Here is a 15,496-nt window from a genome sequence, read left to right as displayed (position 1 = left end):
CGGTGCTGCATTAACAATTAGTACCACAGTGCTGCTAAGGGGTAATTTTCTGCATTAACAACCAGTACCACAGTGCTGCTAAGGGATAATGCGCTGCATCAACAACCAGTACCACAGTGCTGCTAAGGGGTAATGTGCTGCATCAACACCAAGTACAACAGTGCTGCTAAGGGGTAATGTGCTGCATCAACAACTAGTACCACAGTGTTGCTAAGGGGTAATGTCATCAAGCTGCAACTTTCATCTTGTAACTAAGTACTGATTCAGAGTGTGAAGCTATACCCTCTCCTTTTCATATGACAATAACACCTCCTTCACTCATAAATGAGGGAGCTTAAAGAAGGGCTTTGCTGGTACAAGAAATATTGTTTGGAGTTGCTTCAGCTGATACTACATTTATTGATCTCAGTATGAACCCTCAAGGCTGGGACCACTGTGACCATTACATGAAGGAACACCGCAGCATCATATAAGCTGTCTCTGTAGGCCAGGGATTTCTCTCAGGTCATTCTGACATGTGCACCAGCATACATAGAACCAATTAATTCTGTCACCCGATATGTCAGATTCATTGGCCATCTATCATATGATTAGTATACTCCTTCCATCACTGGGGGAGTACTATATCACAGGCAGAAAACTCAGCCTCACACCAGAAATGAACAGTTGATGAGAACCACTTCTTTTTACCCCCCTCTTCCTGGCTTCTCCAGTGCCTAAACTGCTACTTCATCCTGGTTTGTCTGGGTCACGGCCAGTGCTACATCCATGGATGTCACAGAGCCATAATGCTGTCAGACATTCAGTGGCCTAATAGCACCTCTCCCTTGTGGACACATTCCATTCTAAAACTCACCCTGAATTATTAACTTACATGCAAGTGGGAACAATGTAACACTTTGTCATGTACTTACTAACAATGTAACACTTTGTCATGTACTTACTAACAATAATGTTACCAGGACGTTGGTTTTTCTCCACCATCAATCTTTCTTTGGTGTCATTAGGTAGAATGGTCTCATCTTTCCTGATAAACTTCCAAAGGTGCTCCACTGGGATGTGACATCCTGAAAACAAAAATGGGAAAGAATTGCACAGTTAAACTCAATTCTTCCAGGAATGCTTACACTACATTTATCATGGTTTATTTAAACAAAGCTGATAAAAATGATACAAATATGCAATAAAAGAGCTACAGTTAATCAACAACCATATATCAAGATTGACCATCACAGGAGTCATATGACAATTTTCCATATATTTATGTCATATTACTGCTGTATTTTTTGATAAGTCGGCTACCACACCATCTCTTTAACTTCTCATTTTTTTAGTATACATGCAATTTCTGTCCCAACTGCTTTCTCAGCATTGAAATCTGGAAATATTTAGCTCTTCCAGTATTCATTATTTACTTTACTGGTTAACCAGCTGAATGTAGTGATTCAAATAACACTTCTAGTAATAAACTGTGTTAGCAGCTGAGTGAAATTAAATTACATTTAGTGTAGTCATTAGTTACAATGGAAACACAGGACTAGAAAATCTCACTATTATAAAATAATGTCATGTTCATCAGACTGTACTAATTAAACAAGTGAATGCAAAACTAATATGGGTCTACCCTATAGTACCATTCAAACAATGATTAATGCTTTGCAGTCTGTGGCAGGATACAATGATCCATGAAATATACAAGCATTTCAGTCAGGCACATGAGTTCCTTAACAAGCTCTGGGTTCAAAATTTACATTTCACATTAAAGTGTACATAAAGTTTGACACTGAAAGAAGTGACATCTAAAGCATTTATGGAAACTGTATTCCAGAAAAACAGGCTAGAGTGGAGAAAATGATGCAGCTTAGGCTAGTTTGGGTTTGGAGAACAATAGAATCGTGCATACCTAGAAAAGGAAGAGAGAGATAAAGTAGTATCATGACGATGAATCCTCTGCCCACCTGCTGGGCACATGTCACAAGTGACCGTCCTGTATAATAATCAACACAGGTCACTGTCTTCTCACACCTCAACTGGCAGCCATCCAGCCAACCTTCCTAAGAAAAAAAGAGATTGCTCACTTACTGAAGATAAGACAACAAACTTTAAAGTTTTAGAGCCTAGACTAAAGACAAGCTCACGAGCAGCTGATCCAAACAGACACAAACACCCAGCTGTATGGTATAAAGGGATTCGGACCGAACTGTGGGCAAGATGATTCAACTTCAACTAGTGGTTTACATACTGAAGAGTTGGCTGGGGAAAGGTGGAAATGAATGGCCATTGCCAGCCCACCTGTCTTGGAGAGAATGATTGGTTGCTCCAATCAGCCAATCATCAACAAGCAAACAATAAATAAGGATAAAGAAAGGATAAGTGAGCTTGGTCCAGCCAAGTTAGTGACGTAGCCCTCTGCATCATGCGTGTGGAAGCATGCACACTGGGTGATCACATCACTCACCAGAGGATGGGGGGTTACAGGCAAAAAAGTCTTGATGAATTCCAGATCAACAGTGCTTCAATTAACCTTCTTCTCACAGGAAGGAATGTGCCAGAAGAGTGCAGGAATCTGATGGTTGTCAGGCAGTGAAGAACAAAAAAAGAAACAAACTGTTAGGAAACATACATCAGGAAGACCCAATGTCAGCAATTAGAATAAAACCTATAAATCATACTAAGACTTTTAGTTGTTAGGATAGCCTTGAAATGTTGCTATTGAAATACCAAGATGCTTAATGCATTAACTGTACAAGATTACCTAGATGATTCAATGCATTCCTAACACTGTATAATAGTATGTGAGGCTGAACTACTTCCTTTATGGGTAAATATTGTAAACATGTTAAATCAATACAAATTTTCTTAGGAAAAAACGCAATGGCCAGTGTCTTCTCTGAACAGAGTACTTAAGAACCTGTTCATACTGCAGCTGATTTCAACATGGCAGAAAAGCTTTGCTGAGTAAAAGTCAAATAGGATGTAGCTAAAATAAGAATTAGATTAAGACAAACAACTAAAAATTCAAAGCTCTTAATTTCAAGGGCATACCACTGTAAAATGAAACCTCCCAGATTAAAGAAACTGCAGTAAGCTTTGGTAAGATATATGCACTTGTTTTTAGGACAGCTGATCTTAAGGTCCTGCATAGCAAACCTTGCATGACTTCTGCAACGTCTCTGCCAGGCATGTGCTGTAACTTGAAAAAAGATGTTGAATGCAGGACAAGATTGTTAGCCAAGAAATGTGTATTTAGTTCCCTAATATATCAGGTGAACTTGCTAATAAACAGGTGAGCTAAACGAACTGGACCAGTAACAATTCTAAGAATTTCTTGGGAAAATTCAAAGTAGATCTTGGATAAGATTTCACAGTGACTATATATGGCTATAGCCAACATGCTTATGGCAGTAGTTGATACATTTCCTAAATAGTTAGAAGTATTCTGTATAAAAGACAATGCATCTCAGGGTACCATTAGACATTTAGGAAGACATTTTTCTGCTTATGTTTCACATGCATATACTGTAAATGACAAAAGAACAATTCACATCAGAAAAATTTAGATGTCTCGTTCAGGAAAGAGGAATATTAAATTCTTAATGATAGAACAACTATGTTGTTTCACTAAGCGAATTGTATTTATAAGGCTGTGGATTTTAATTTGCTTCTAGTCTAGTCTGTTTGCGGTTAAAAGCATTCTCTAGAGTCTGCTTGCTCCATAATCTGTTTAAAACTTTCACTTAGTGGCTACAGCTAGGAGCTATAATAGTACGCATTACTATAATTGCACTTTTATTTAATTACTAAATTGTAAACTGCTTTTTTCATACTGAGACTTGCATTTTCTCTTTGTGGGTGTTCTTTCTATGCATTTAAAGTGAGGTTTCTGTGTTCTGCTCAGGTGGCATAATCTTGATAGAGGCCTGCTGTTGTCGTGGCCTGGTAGTTTTGCTTGAGTTTCCTGTGTTTCTGGCAGCCATTTTCTGCTGATAGTTTGTCTTCGTTATTATTGACAGTAACAGGGTCTCCTGACCATCTGTAGTATGAGTGATTGGGTAATAGCAGGGGATAACAGGACTGAGTAGTAATTTGATCTTCTAACTCTTCCATCCTTACTGGTATATAAACCCTGTGTCTGGAAAAGGTTGTGCTTGTATTTATTAGGCTGTGGATTTTAATTAATTCCTGAAACTAAGCAGAAATTCTTTAAGATTCCAAGAGCAGGATAATGTATTTCTTACATATATTTCATTGAACTGTACTTCTGAAATGCTTATAATTGTGCTATACAGTTAACCTACTACATTTTGCACTGTTATAAAGCTTTTTTACTGTTTCACTGCATTTACGTACTGTTTTATACTGTTTTCACTGTATTTTTCACTGCTAGATATAGTTTCTTTACTCTAATTTCATGTTTACTGAATTACTTAAAGGAAAACTCCACCCTCGAACTAAAAAAAAAATGTTTTTTTCAGTCTATCTTTGTTTCCAGACCTATTTTAACACCTCAAAATCACTTTAAGTGCTTTATTTGTATTTTTAGCATGTTTACCACAACATGGCTGCCGATGGGGCTTGATATAGCAATGTGATCTTCAACCCTTTCTCTTTCCCATAAAGCATTTCAAGTCTTCTTTCTATGACTCATGATAGACATAAGGAAGTAACTGTGAATTCCCACGCTTGACATTTAATGGGAAATGTGTGACTCACCATCATGTTGTGTTCCTTCTGCAAGAGGGCTGCTTCTTTTCTCTTGCTAATCACCCTCATTTATGTTTTGCTCAGAGGTTCTTTTACATCATACTTTGAAGTCATCTAGCTGCAGTCACAGAAGTAGCTAAATTAGAGGCCTTTGTTCTAGGTGTTCTTTTGTAGTCCAAGATGAATTGACAGTCCCCTCCCCCAACACTACTGCAAAGGTGTTAAAACTGTCACCGCAACAGTCAGCTCAGAAATGAAAGGAAGGGACGTCCAGTCTAAATTTCTTCCCCTCTGCCTGCAGTAAGAGTTATGTATTTATGTAATCATTTTGCCAGCAGTAGAAATAAATATTTATATAAACACTTTCAATTTAATTTTTGCAAGCAAGTTTCAGAAAATTCTTGATTATTTCAGTGTGTTTTATTAGTAGTAACTTTTGATTAAACCCTGTTTCTGTATACAAGCCATTATTATGTTAACTTATTTTTGCGTGCCATATTTTTTTGAGGTACAGCTCTCTTGTGACATACTGTTTTGGTAATTTCCTGGCATGCTACTCATCTCCACATTTTTAAAATTACAGCAAAACAGTAACGTGCAAACCTGACTTCATGATACTGGTCAGTAAAAGAATGTACTGAAACCTCACTGCAGTCTACAGTCCGTGTATTGAAACATTTTTTGTTTTTTGGGGGGGGGGGCTGGGTGGTCCCTTACTGAATATTTTAGGGAATAAAGTATCATGCATACATACTCCACACTGCTTTGTATGGAATAGTCAGAGACTCAGATGTGCAGCTATTCACGATGAGCAACATACTAGCTTTGGCAGGGAAAATGTTTTCTAAAGGAGAAAGGTTAGCTTGTTTTTTCTGTTTAAATTTTTTGCTAAATGTAGAATCAGTGTATGACTGTTTTTTATTTGACTGAGTAGTTTGTAAGGTATGCAAGCTGCGGTGGTGGTGCTGCGGTAGTGTTGTCGCCTCACAGTAAGACGTTGTCCTGTTCGATTCTCAGCTAAAGTGTCTTCTGTGTGGAGACATGCATGAATGGGTGAACCTTCATTGAAGGTTGTGCGTCAGGCCTGGCAAGTCGGTACGTAAAAATCTACTGCCAATCATTAGCGGACCGGAGTTCCGCTGTGGCGACCCCTAACTAGGAAAAGCCGAAAGATACAACAGTTTGTAAGGTATGCAAAGTATTAGTGGGAGGACCCCACAGCAAATGAGAATAGTAAATGTATGTGCACATACAGTAAAGGACAAATTAACACAAGGAAGCACCTTGTGTCGAGGGCGGTACTCTCATGTTTGAAAGGTAAGAGGTATGAGAGATGTTTTATTCTGTCAATGTATGAGAGAAAGCAAAAGAGAAAAAAAATAAGTTAAAAGTTACAGATAAAGTTAAAACAAGTTCATGAGCCCACCGCATGATTGGGATGTAGACTGTAAACTGTGAAAAAATCTTGAGCTCACACCATGGTTAGGGTGTACCCTACCCTATACAACAAATTCATGTGCCCACAGCATTATTGGGATGTACCAATTCAAATACAGTAAGTGCTCTTACACTGGCAAGCTTTAAGACTTTGAGTCTTTATTAAGTGCTCCAAATCACTATGTATAGTTTCAGAAAAAAATGTAGAAAGGTTATTGAGGATAAGTGGTTAACTTTACAAATGAGGCAGCTGGAAAACCCAAGCGGTTGAGGCAGAAACAGAGGGAGGGGTAGAGAAATTACTAAAGCATTTAGCAAAAGTGATAGCCGAGGGGAACAAGGTGCAGAATGCCAGGCACCCAGCATTACTGCAGCACAGGTGAAAGCTGCATTGTCCAAGGCCAAGAATACTGCTTCAATGGGACCCAATAATATCCCTGGCTGTGTTCTACATGAGCTACAAAGTGAACTGGCACCACATCTGTGTGCCCTGTTCAGTCACAGCCTCACCTCAGGCTTTGTCACTACCGAATGGTGCACTGCTACAGTCATCCCTCTCCATAAAGGGGGTGCAACTACAGGTCCTGGGAATTATCCCCCATTAGCCTGATGAGTCTGATATGTAATGCTATGGAGTGCATCATCATGGACCTGATTAACAAAGATATAGGACATCTCCAAACTCTAGACCCCACACAATTTGGCTTTGTGAAAGGGAGATCATGCCTGCTTAACCTGGTTGACTTATTTGAGTCAGTCAACAGGGCTGTGGATGAAGGTAAGGCAGTGCATACCGTCTACCTCGATCTAGCCAAGGACTTTGATACCATTCCTCACTCGGGAATTATTGATAAACTCACCAGACTAGGCATCAACACCTATATCACTAGGTGGGTTGTAAAATGGCTCACAGATAGAACCCACAGTGTGAAAGGAGTATACTCAAAGTCAGACTGCCGACCAGTCGCAAGTGTAGTATGAGCAACCTTTGACTGATCAGGAGGTAAAGAACCAGTGGCTGGCTCCAGCCTCGGAGACCACAGAATGGAATGTAGAACAATGCCTACAACATTACCAAACAGTGTGTCTCCAACACAGACCCCTACTCACACAGCCTAGACCAGTACTTAAGAAGGAGCAGTTTTCTGCCATGAGAAGGGTACCCTACTTACCCAGCTTCAGGTGAGGGCTGTACTGAAGAAAACAGTGAAGTAATAAAGCTTGGACCCCAAAAATATACCATATGCTCAGTTAGATTCCATGCTCATTTAACATAATGTCAGCTTCTCATGTGCAGTGGGCAAGGACATCATGGGAGAACATCAAGAAATTTGGATGATGGAAGTACAACACTTATGAAACATAGCTGAAAAATAACCTCTTCTACCACACCTAACATTGTTGTCTTATTTGCAGAACCCGAGTGCTACCTGAAAGACACATATTGCACCTTTGAACAATACTTTTGTTGGGTGGAGCTTCCTCCATGTTTGATCACCTGGTACCTTGCTGGTGTTCTTCCATGTGAATGGAAACACCTGTCTTGTATATCACCTTCTGGAACATGTTAACATTACCTGCGATTTATTGTGGTATCAAAATGTAGAACACGTAAAATTTGTGTTAAAGCCCAAATTATGATATCTACAGTGAGGCCACACAGTTTGCTGAGCTGTACACCCTTCCATAATCCTTACTGTTGCCTACTATTCATGGTGATATTTATATCAAGGCTTTAAATGGCATTTTTGATATGTGCAGTTCTTGTTCTGTATGCCATTCTTCAGCAAGCAGAGTGATGTCCATCTGTACGGTCCATGGCCCATTCCTCCCTGATAGACCTCTTACAACCATGCAAAACACACACCACCATGAACACCCACAATAAAGACTAATCTTTTAGACACAAAAATAGAACATGGCTGGCAAAACAGATTTCTATCTCAAGGAATCCTATACTTATTGAATAAACTACCTATGCATGTCAAGCAATGTCTGTAGTCAGTAATATTCTGAATGAATAGCCAGGAAACCATAAATCCTCTTTGGGGTACATAGCACGGTGCTTCTTGACCAAGGAGCTTAACTTGCTCAACAGTACTTGGGCTTAGCTGGCTATGCTTCTCAATGGTCTTTTGAACATCATACCTAGTATATACCTATGACATTATCAACCCAATATATAATTACAAAGTGTCTTATACATGTGGATGCTGCATATAGAATATATACGCAAACAAAACCATCAGTTTATTGACAAATGTATTTCTATAATCCATCTCATTTGAATGTCATTACTGCATAGTTTCGCTTTACACACTGTACTATTTTTCCTTTCAGAATACCCCCTTATGTGCTTTTTTTCCTTTCAGAATACCCCCTTATGTGCTTTTTGTCCTGTCAGAGTACCAACTGTATACTCACATAACAAGGTACCTGTAAACAAGCATTTAATTGTTTACTTTAATAAGTAATAAAAACAACAAATAGATGTGTGATGTACTCTCCAAAGTACCATTGATTAAACTTACCCTGTTTCAAATCATTTAATTCATTCCCCTTATTTCTTTATACAACTGTTTAACTGCTTGTTTACTAATTAATTTCAGTTTAATAACCATGTGAGTGGGAGGTGGACAGACCACTTTGAATCACAACCTAAGCTTCACGGTGAAAGTCGCAAGCAGAAAATTGTAAACAGAATAAAGAATTATATCATTTTCTGAAAGAATGTCAAACAGTTTGGCAAAATGCGGAAGTGGAATTCAAGCAAGATGGCAGTTGAAAAATATACAAAATGGAAATGAAGTCCAACTCTAACTACCAGTTTGCATGTAAGAATTGCATTATTTCTCACACCTAAAATATTTGTATATATACATTATACACATATGTAAATTGTATAAATATAAATAAGCTGTTTAACAGTGGCTATGTCAAGTATAGATGGATCTCTCCATTTGTATTTTATTTTTTTTAGTTTTATGTGCAATGGTGTTCTTTAAATTAATGAATGTGTATTAAAGATGTCTTGTGTTGTTGTGATTTGTCGGAAAATTGTCTACTTGCAATAAAATATCACACTTGCTTCACTTTGAAATGTACACTGACTGTAAATCTGTTAAATTTTATCTGTCTATGCCTAGATATGATAGTTATATAACAGTCATTTAAATAAAACTATGACTTCACATGGAACCGGTGTGTCTGTTTGCTTGTTTATTTATTTTTATAGAAATATACATGCAATAAAAGCCATTAATTTATTGTGATTTCATGACATTTTAGTTATAACTGAAGGCATACCTCTCAACCTTATAGTGCAGACAGGAAAGCCATGACAGAAACAGTTAAATGGCTAAAGTAGTTACCAAAGTCCAAGATACAAGAGTAGACAACAGTAGCTTTACTGAAAAGTGTCACATAACAGCAATAAAGTACAAGTAGAAGACAGAGTTCATATGATTCAAAGATGACTAGATACTCCCCAGGAAATACCCTCTACCAGTTAGCCCCCCACTCTTACTAAAGCACGGCTCCTCGTTGCACTCTCCAGAGCTAAACATACTACAGCAATGAGCCCTGATAACATCCAGGGATGCCTGCTATTTAGATTGAAAATTGACCCCTCAGGCCCACTACAATGTCTATTCAGCCATAGCCTCCAGCCAGGCTTCGTTTCTAGGAAATGCAGGACCGGTCATCCCTCTATATACAGGTGAACCATCAAAAGACCCAGGGAACTACAGACCCATAAGTTGGACTAGTATTATATACCAAGCCATGGAAAGTTATAATGGCTCTAATAACTACATAGGAAAGCTTCAAACACTGGACCCATACTAGTTTGGGTTTGTCAAGGGTAGGTCACACCTACTAAACCCGGTGGACTATCTTCAGAAGACCACTTGAGTAATAGATGATGAGCAAAAAAGTGCATACTGTCTACCTCAATCTGGTAAACCCATTCTACACACTACCTCACTTACATATTATAGTCAAACTCAAAATTTTAGACATAAATCTCTATGTAACCTGATGGACAGTCAAATGGAGCATGGATGTGACACATGAAGTTAGGGTGGGGGAATTCACCTCCACCAATAGTCCTGTTCTAGTGATGGTCCACAGGACTCAGCACTTGGACCTCTGCTTTTTGGAATACACTTCTCTGAAGTCATAGCAAACATAGAGGGTCTTTGAGTGACCAAATCTGCAGATGACTGCAAGTTGGGTACAATGACTTATTCCTCCAAAGATGTAGATATTCTTGAACAGGGTCTGAGAGCCAACAAACTGGGTGTTAGAAACATAGCCTAATACTCGATGACAAAAAATGCACATCTATAGTCTTTCGGAATATGACCATCCCTGCAGATTACAACATCAAAAACACTCTCCTAAGAGTAGACCCAGTGGTAATGGACTTGAGAACTCAGGTTGACAGTAATCTGAACTTTGATCATCATGTGTCCATAGTGGTGAGAAAATCCTTTTATGTGGGGCAAGTTATAAATTATGGCAAGGCATCTAGATTTAAGGAGATCATAATCCCACTATGCTCAGCCGTCAGTAGACCAATAATCAAGAGTACACTGCACTCTTCAGCATGTACCTGTCCAGGCATTTGCAACAACTATAGCGGCCACAGATATTCCTCATTAAAAGCATTGAAAGAATACAGGGTGTAAATAACTTGTCCTATGAAGAAAACCCAAAACTCTTGTCTCTGTACTCAGTCTCCTACCGACTACTGAGGGGCAATCTATACCTAGCCTACAAGGCCTTCTCAGATCCAACCTTGACGGACATGCTACACATTCGCAAGACAAACAGCATAATAATTAACCGATCTAAGCATCTAAACCTCGTCTGTGATACGAGCATTAAATGTTGGAGGAACAGGTGTGTGTCTGAGAGATTTCCCTTTTTCTGGAAAAGACTCCCCATTTATGTAAAACAGAGTTCTTCTTTAAGTATATTCAAATAACATTTGGACCAATAGATGGGGAATCATAAATTCAGCCCTGCTTGTCACCTGTGGCCTTTATGGACAGCAGCATATGGATGCTGTAAGCACAGGCATGCACACAAAGTCATTCTAGTCCTTGGGCATTGACAATTACCAAAACTGGGGCATGAATGGCCATGCTTAAAAAGGCTCCAGGGCCATTAGCCTGGTAACCTCCAATGAGGATTTCTTCTAGTGAGTTGCAAATACATGAAATTGCTTCCCTTACAAATTTGTGTAACAAGAACATGCTGGAATCCAGAAATACATATAATGACCAATATCAGGTATAGTGGAATATAGGAAATCGTAGGATACTGGTTAGCGATGAGCTTTTCTTTAAATAAACTATACTTTACTGGGTATGACACTGACGTGTACAATGTATTTTATATAACATACATTATGGACATAAGTAGGTTGAAAAATAAAAAAAAGGGACATGGGTACACAAATCCCAGGAAAAAAATGTGCCCAATCCTCATATGCGCACTGGTTCCAGGATTGGAAAAATGAGAGTGTAGAATCTTCAAGACACAGAAACATTCCAACAATGGGGTTAGGCCATATTCAGGGGGAGGATGCCCCTACCCCATTGTAGAAGGACCGGGGCTGTTTAACAGACCTCTCAACCGTCCAGACTTTCACAGAATGTTTAGATTCTTGCCTCATAATAATAATAAAAAAAAAATAAACGATTTTAAAGAATTCAATGCAACTTTCTAAATATCCTTACAACTCCTGGAAGTATGAGAGTAAAAACAAGTAATGCAATTTGGCTATCCAAAAAGAGTAGAATTCTAATGCCAGACAAAGAAAAAGAGTGTGGAAAGAAAGGTAGAAATACAAAACATCACAACATCTCAAAAGTCCAATGCTCCACAGCTGTAATAAAAAGCAAATAAATCAAGGCAAAAAACTATATTAGAACAACACTCTAAGCAATAGCTAACACATCCCTAAAATGATTCCAGTCAACTGTTAAAGAACTCTTGCAACATGACCAAAAATTCAACCCTCCCAAAAAATCATCAATCAAACCTGCAGTAGAATTCATCTCTTATTTCCTAGATAACATAGTGTTCCTAACCAAAGATTCACACATCTAATCCCAACCCTGCCTAGTAGCCATATATCATTACATCCACTTTCATCTTCAAACCAGTACCCTTAATCGATATAAAACAACTCAAACCATGCTCAGCTTCAGTTGATGACCTTCAAAGTGAGTACCTTAAAATAGCAGCCAATAGCATTGCCCGTCTTGTCTCAATACTTATAAATAGGTCAGTCTAGGAATCCCATATTCCCTTTCTTGACAATTAGTCACACATTATCTATACAAAATAGGAAATTCAACAGACTTAACTAACCTTAGACCTAAAGTGATCTTAGGTTCATGTGAGAATAGTAGGCTAATTGCCATGAAGTCTGAACCAAACTATGTACTCTCTGTTTATGAGGTGAAGAAATTAACCATCATGCTAAACCCAGCATATCTGAAATACAGGAAAATCATGGCTTCTGCACCTCCCATATAAGTACCACTGCACCTATAACCCCTATAGGTACTGTTAATAAAGAAAGAGATAATGACAAACTAGCCCCCCTTGTTTCTATACTTGTCTACAGCAAACTTCTACTTCAAATGTCCACATTAGGTATATCGCAGAGCACCCTTCTATGGTTCAAAAGCTACTTGTCCAATAGGTATCACTTACTAAAATGGCACTCCACCCTCTCTCCATACCCCCAGTCTCCACCAGTGTAACACAAGGCTCTGTCCTTACTCTCATTCTCTTTCACACACCAGCACCCCCAGTGATCCACACAGCAGGCTTCCCTAATACAATACACTGATGACTTTGCACTCATAAGTGTATCAGACAACTTGGCCTATCTCCAAAAAAATTACTCGGGAAGCTGTAACAGACACTGAAAGATGGCTTTGTAACTCACAACGCATGCTCAACCCCCTGAAATTACTACTGTTTCCCCCAGAGCTCTCTCATGAAAAACATTTAAAATCCTCTCACCTAATAATACACCATGAGAATTCCCTTCTAATAGCAAATAATGATGGAGGATAGTTGTTGATTATAAGTAATAATGAGTAATAATATGAATGATAATGATACTAATCGTAGGGATAAAAGTGGATGATGACAACTAAGTATCAGATGACTGCAAGCTAGGAGCAGCCACTGAATCCTCAAATGACTTTGTCATCCTGTAGGAAGGTTTGTGTCAAATAAATAACTGGTGTCAAAATCATGGTCTAAAACTAAATACCAAAGAATCCATTACTGTATGTTTTGGGAAGTCATCTACCCCCTGGGAACTACCACACTGACAATACGCCCCTAAGACATGACCCAGTTCAGGATTTGGGAACTTATGTGGACAGTGACTTAACTTTTGACCAACATGTGTCTCTTGTTGTAAGAAAGTCCTATATCGCACAGATTATAAACAAAGAGATTGTTCCTGGATCTGGGGATGTCATTAACCGCCTTTACACAGCCTTGATTGGGCCAATCATTGCACATAATGCCCTCTTTGGCATGTATCTGTTCAGACACATGCAACAACTGGTGCTCACACAAAGATACCTTACTAAAGGGATACAAGGCCTAAATAACATGTCATATATGAACCGAATGAAACTCCTGTCAGTATAGTCAGTATCCTACAGACTCCAAAGATGTTACCTGTGTCTGGCATAGAAGGCATCCTCTGATCTAATACTAATGGATTTACTGCACATCAGTAAGTCAAAAGTCATCAGGAAATAATTTGCCTAGGCATTTAAACCTCTTCTGCAACATTAATAGAACAGTTTGGAGGGACAGGTATATTTTGCAGAGGATAGCACTGCTGTGGAACAGACTCCCCATCCACATAAAACACAGTTCATCCCTGTCCATTTTCAACTGCAACCAAGGTATATGGATGGAAAACAGAAAATGTACCCCAGAACGTCCCCATGCACTACCAATGGGCATGTGCAACTCCTAAATGTTTTATTGTATACATAGGTCCACTCAAATTATCTATGGTGTGATACCAGTTATTCCGTTTAGGGGTAATATTTAATTATCAACCCTGAGACAGGTAAGGCCAATCAATAACCTATTGAGATAGGTTATTTCAAACACAAAAGCAGAAATCAGCTAGATAAAATGGCCAGCAAGATCAACTATCCTAGTACTTACCTTACCTAAGCACCTATAATCTTACATTTCACACAAAGTCAGTGTGCAAATCAGTCACAGCCCTTAAGGCCAAACACACTTGTCATAGGTGACTCCATAGTCAGACACACTGACGTCCCACTCACCAGACTGAACAAGGAGAGGGTCACAGTAAGCTGCCTGTCAGGCGCTAGAATCCGCCACATAACACAAGCACTCAGGTCACTCCACAGCAAGTACAAGTATGACTCAGTCATTGTCCATGCCGGTGTGAATGACCTGAGACGTACCTCCCTGGACTACATGAAAAGAGACATAAAGGAGCTCTCAGATTATGTAGCCCAGGCTGGTATGACCCTGACCCTGAGCAGTATCCTACCTTCACCAAGAATGATGCCACAATACAGAGACAAAATGATCAGTTTTAATAATTGGTTTAATTTCTGGTGTCATTCTAAGGTGATCCAATGTCTGTCTGCCTGGAATGACATGCTTGACAAGCCACGCTGCTTCGCAAGGGACGGCTTGCACCTGTCACCCCTGGGTTTCCGGATATTGGCAAAGGCTCTTGCCACCCCATAGTGCCTTTTTAGACAAGGCTCAAATTCTAAACCCACCGCCCTAGAAAACAATAATGGAAAAAAACTAAGGGTAATGCTGCTCAATGCCAGAAGTCTAAATCTCAAGTTGCACGCCCTCGAAGCCCTCCTCAGTATGGAGAACATCGATGTCTGTGCTGCGACTGAAACCTGGTTCAAGGCTCCTGAGAGCAGCCCGGCACTATCAGGTTTTACCTCATATCATGCGTCCGCCCCAAAACCCGGACCGTACCACAAAAGGAGGGGGTGTATCCATATTCATCAAGGATACCCACACCTCCAGGCTGGTGGCAACTCACGAAGCATCAGAGACCATTCAGGTGCAATTAACCATAGGCAAAACTGCTCTACAGTTTGTAGCATGTTACAGGCCACCCTCTCAAACTCAGGAACCCCACACAGCCTTCCTGAAGACACTGGAGAGTATAAATGTCTCTCCAAACACCATCATATTGGGTGACTTCAACTACCCAAACATAGACTGGGAACATTACTCAAGCCCCAATACCCTAGCCCAAAGGTTCCTGGAGTTCATAAACTCAAATGCTATG

At 39.4% G+C, this 15,496-nt stretch overlaps 1 protein-coding gene across 1 annotated transcript in view; it reads right to left on the bottom strand.

The window, feature by feature from the left end:
- Positions 1 to 870: 870 nt before the first annotated feature.
- The window catches only part of LOC122797906 (zinc finger protein 558-like), a 241,099-nt gene continuing 226,473 nt past the window's right edge, over positions 871 to 15,496 (bottom strand). The window contains exon 3 of the mRNA XM_044066425.1: positions 871 to 1,067. Within this exon, the coding sequence (XP_043922360.1) occupies positions 871 to 1,067 (197 nt within the window). The remainder of the gene's footprint in view (positions 1,068 to 15,496) is intronic.

The sequence above is a fragment of the Protopterus annectens genome, chromosome 3.part1, assembly GCF_019279795.1.
Source record: "Protopterus annectens isolate FY-2018-M chromosome 3.part1, PAN1.0, whole genome shotgun sequence".
NCBI classification, from domain to species: domain Eukaryota; kingdom Metazoa; phylum Chordata; order Ceratodontiformes; family Protopteridae; genus Protopterus; species Protopterus annectens.
Note: the sequence above shows the minus strand (reverse complement) of the source record. Positions and strands in the feature narration are given on the sequence as shown.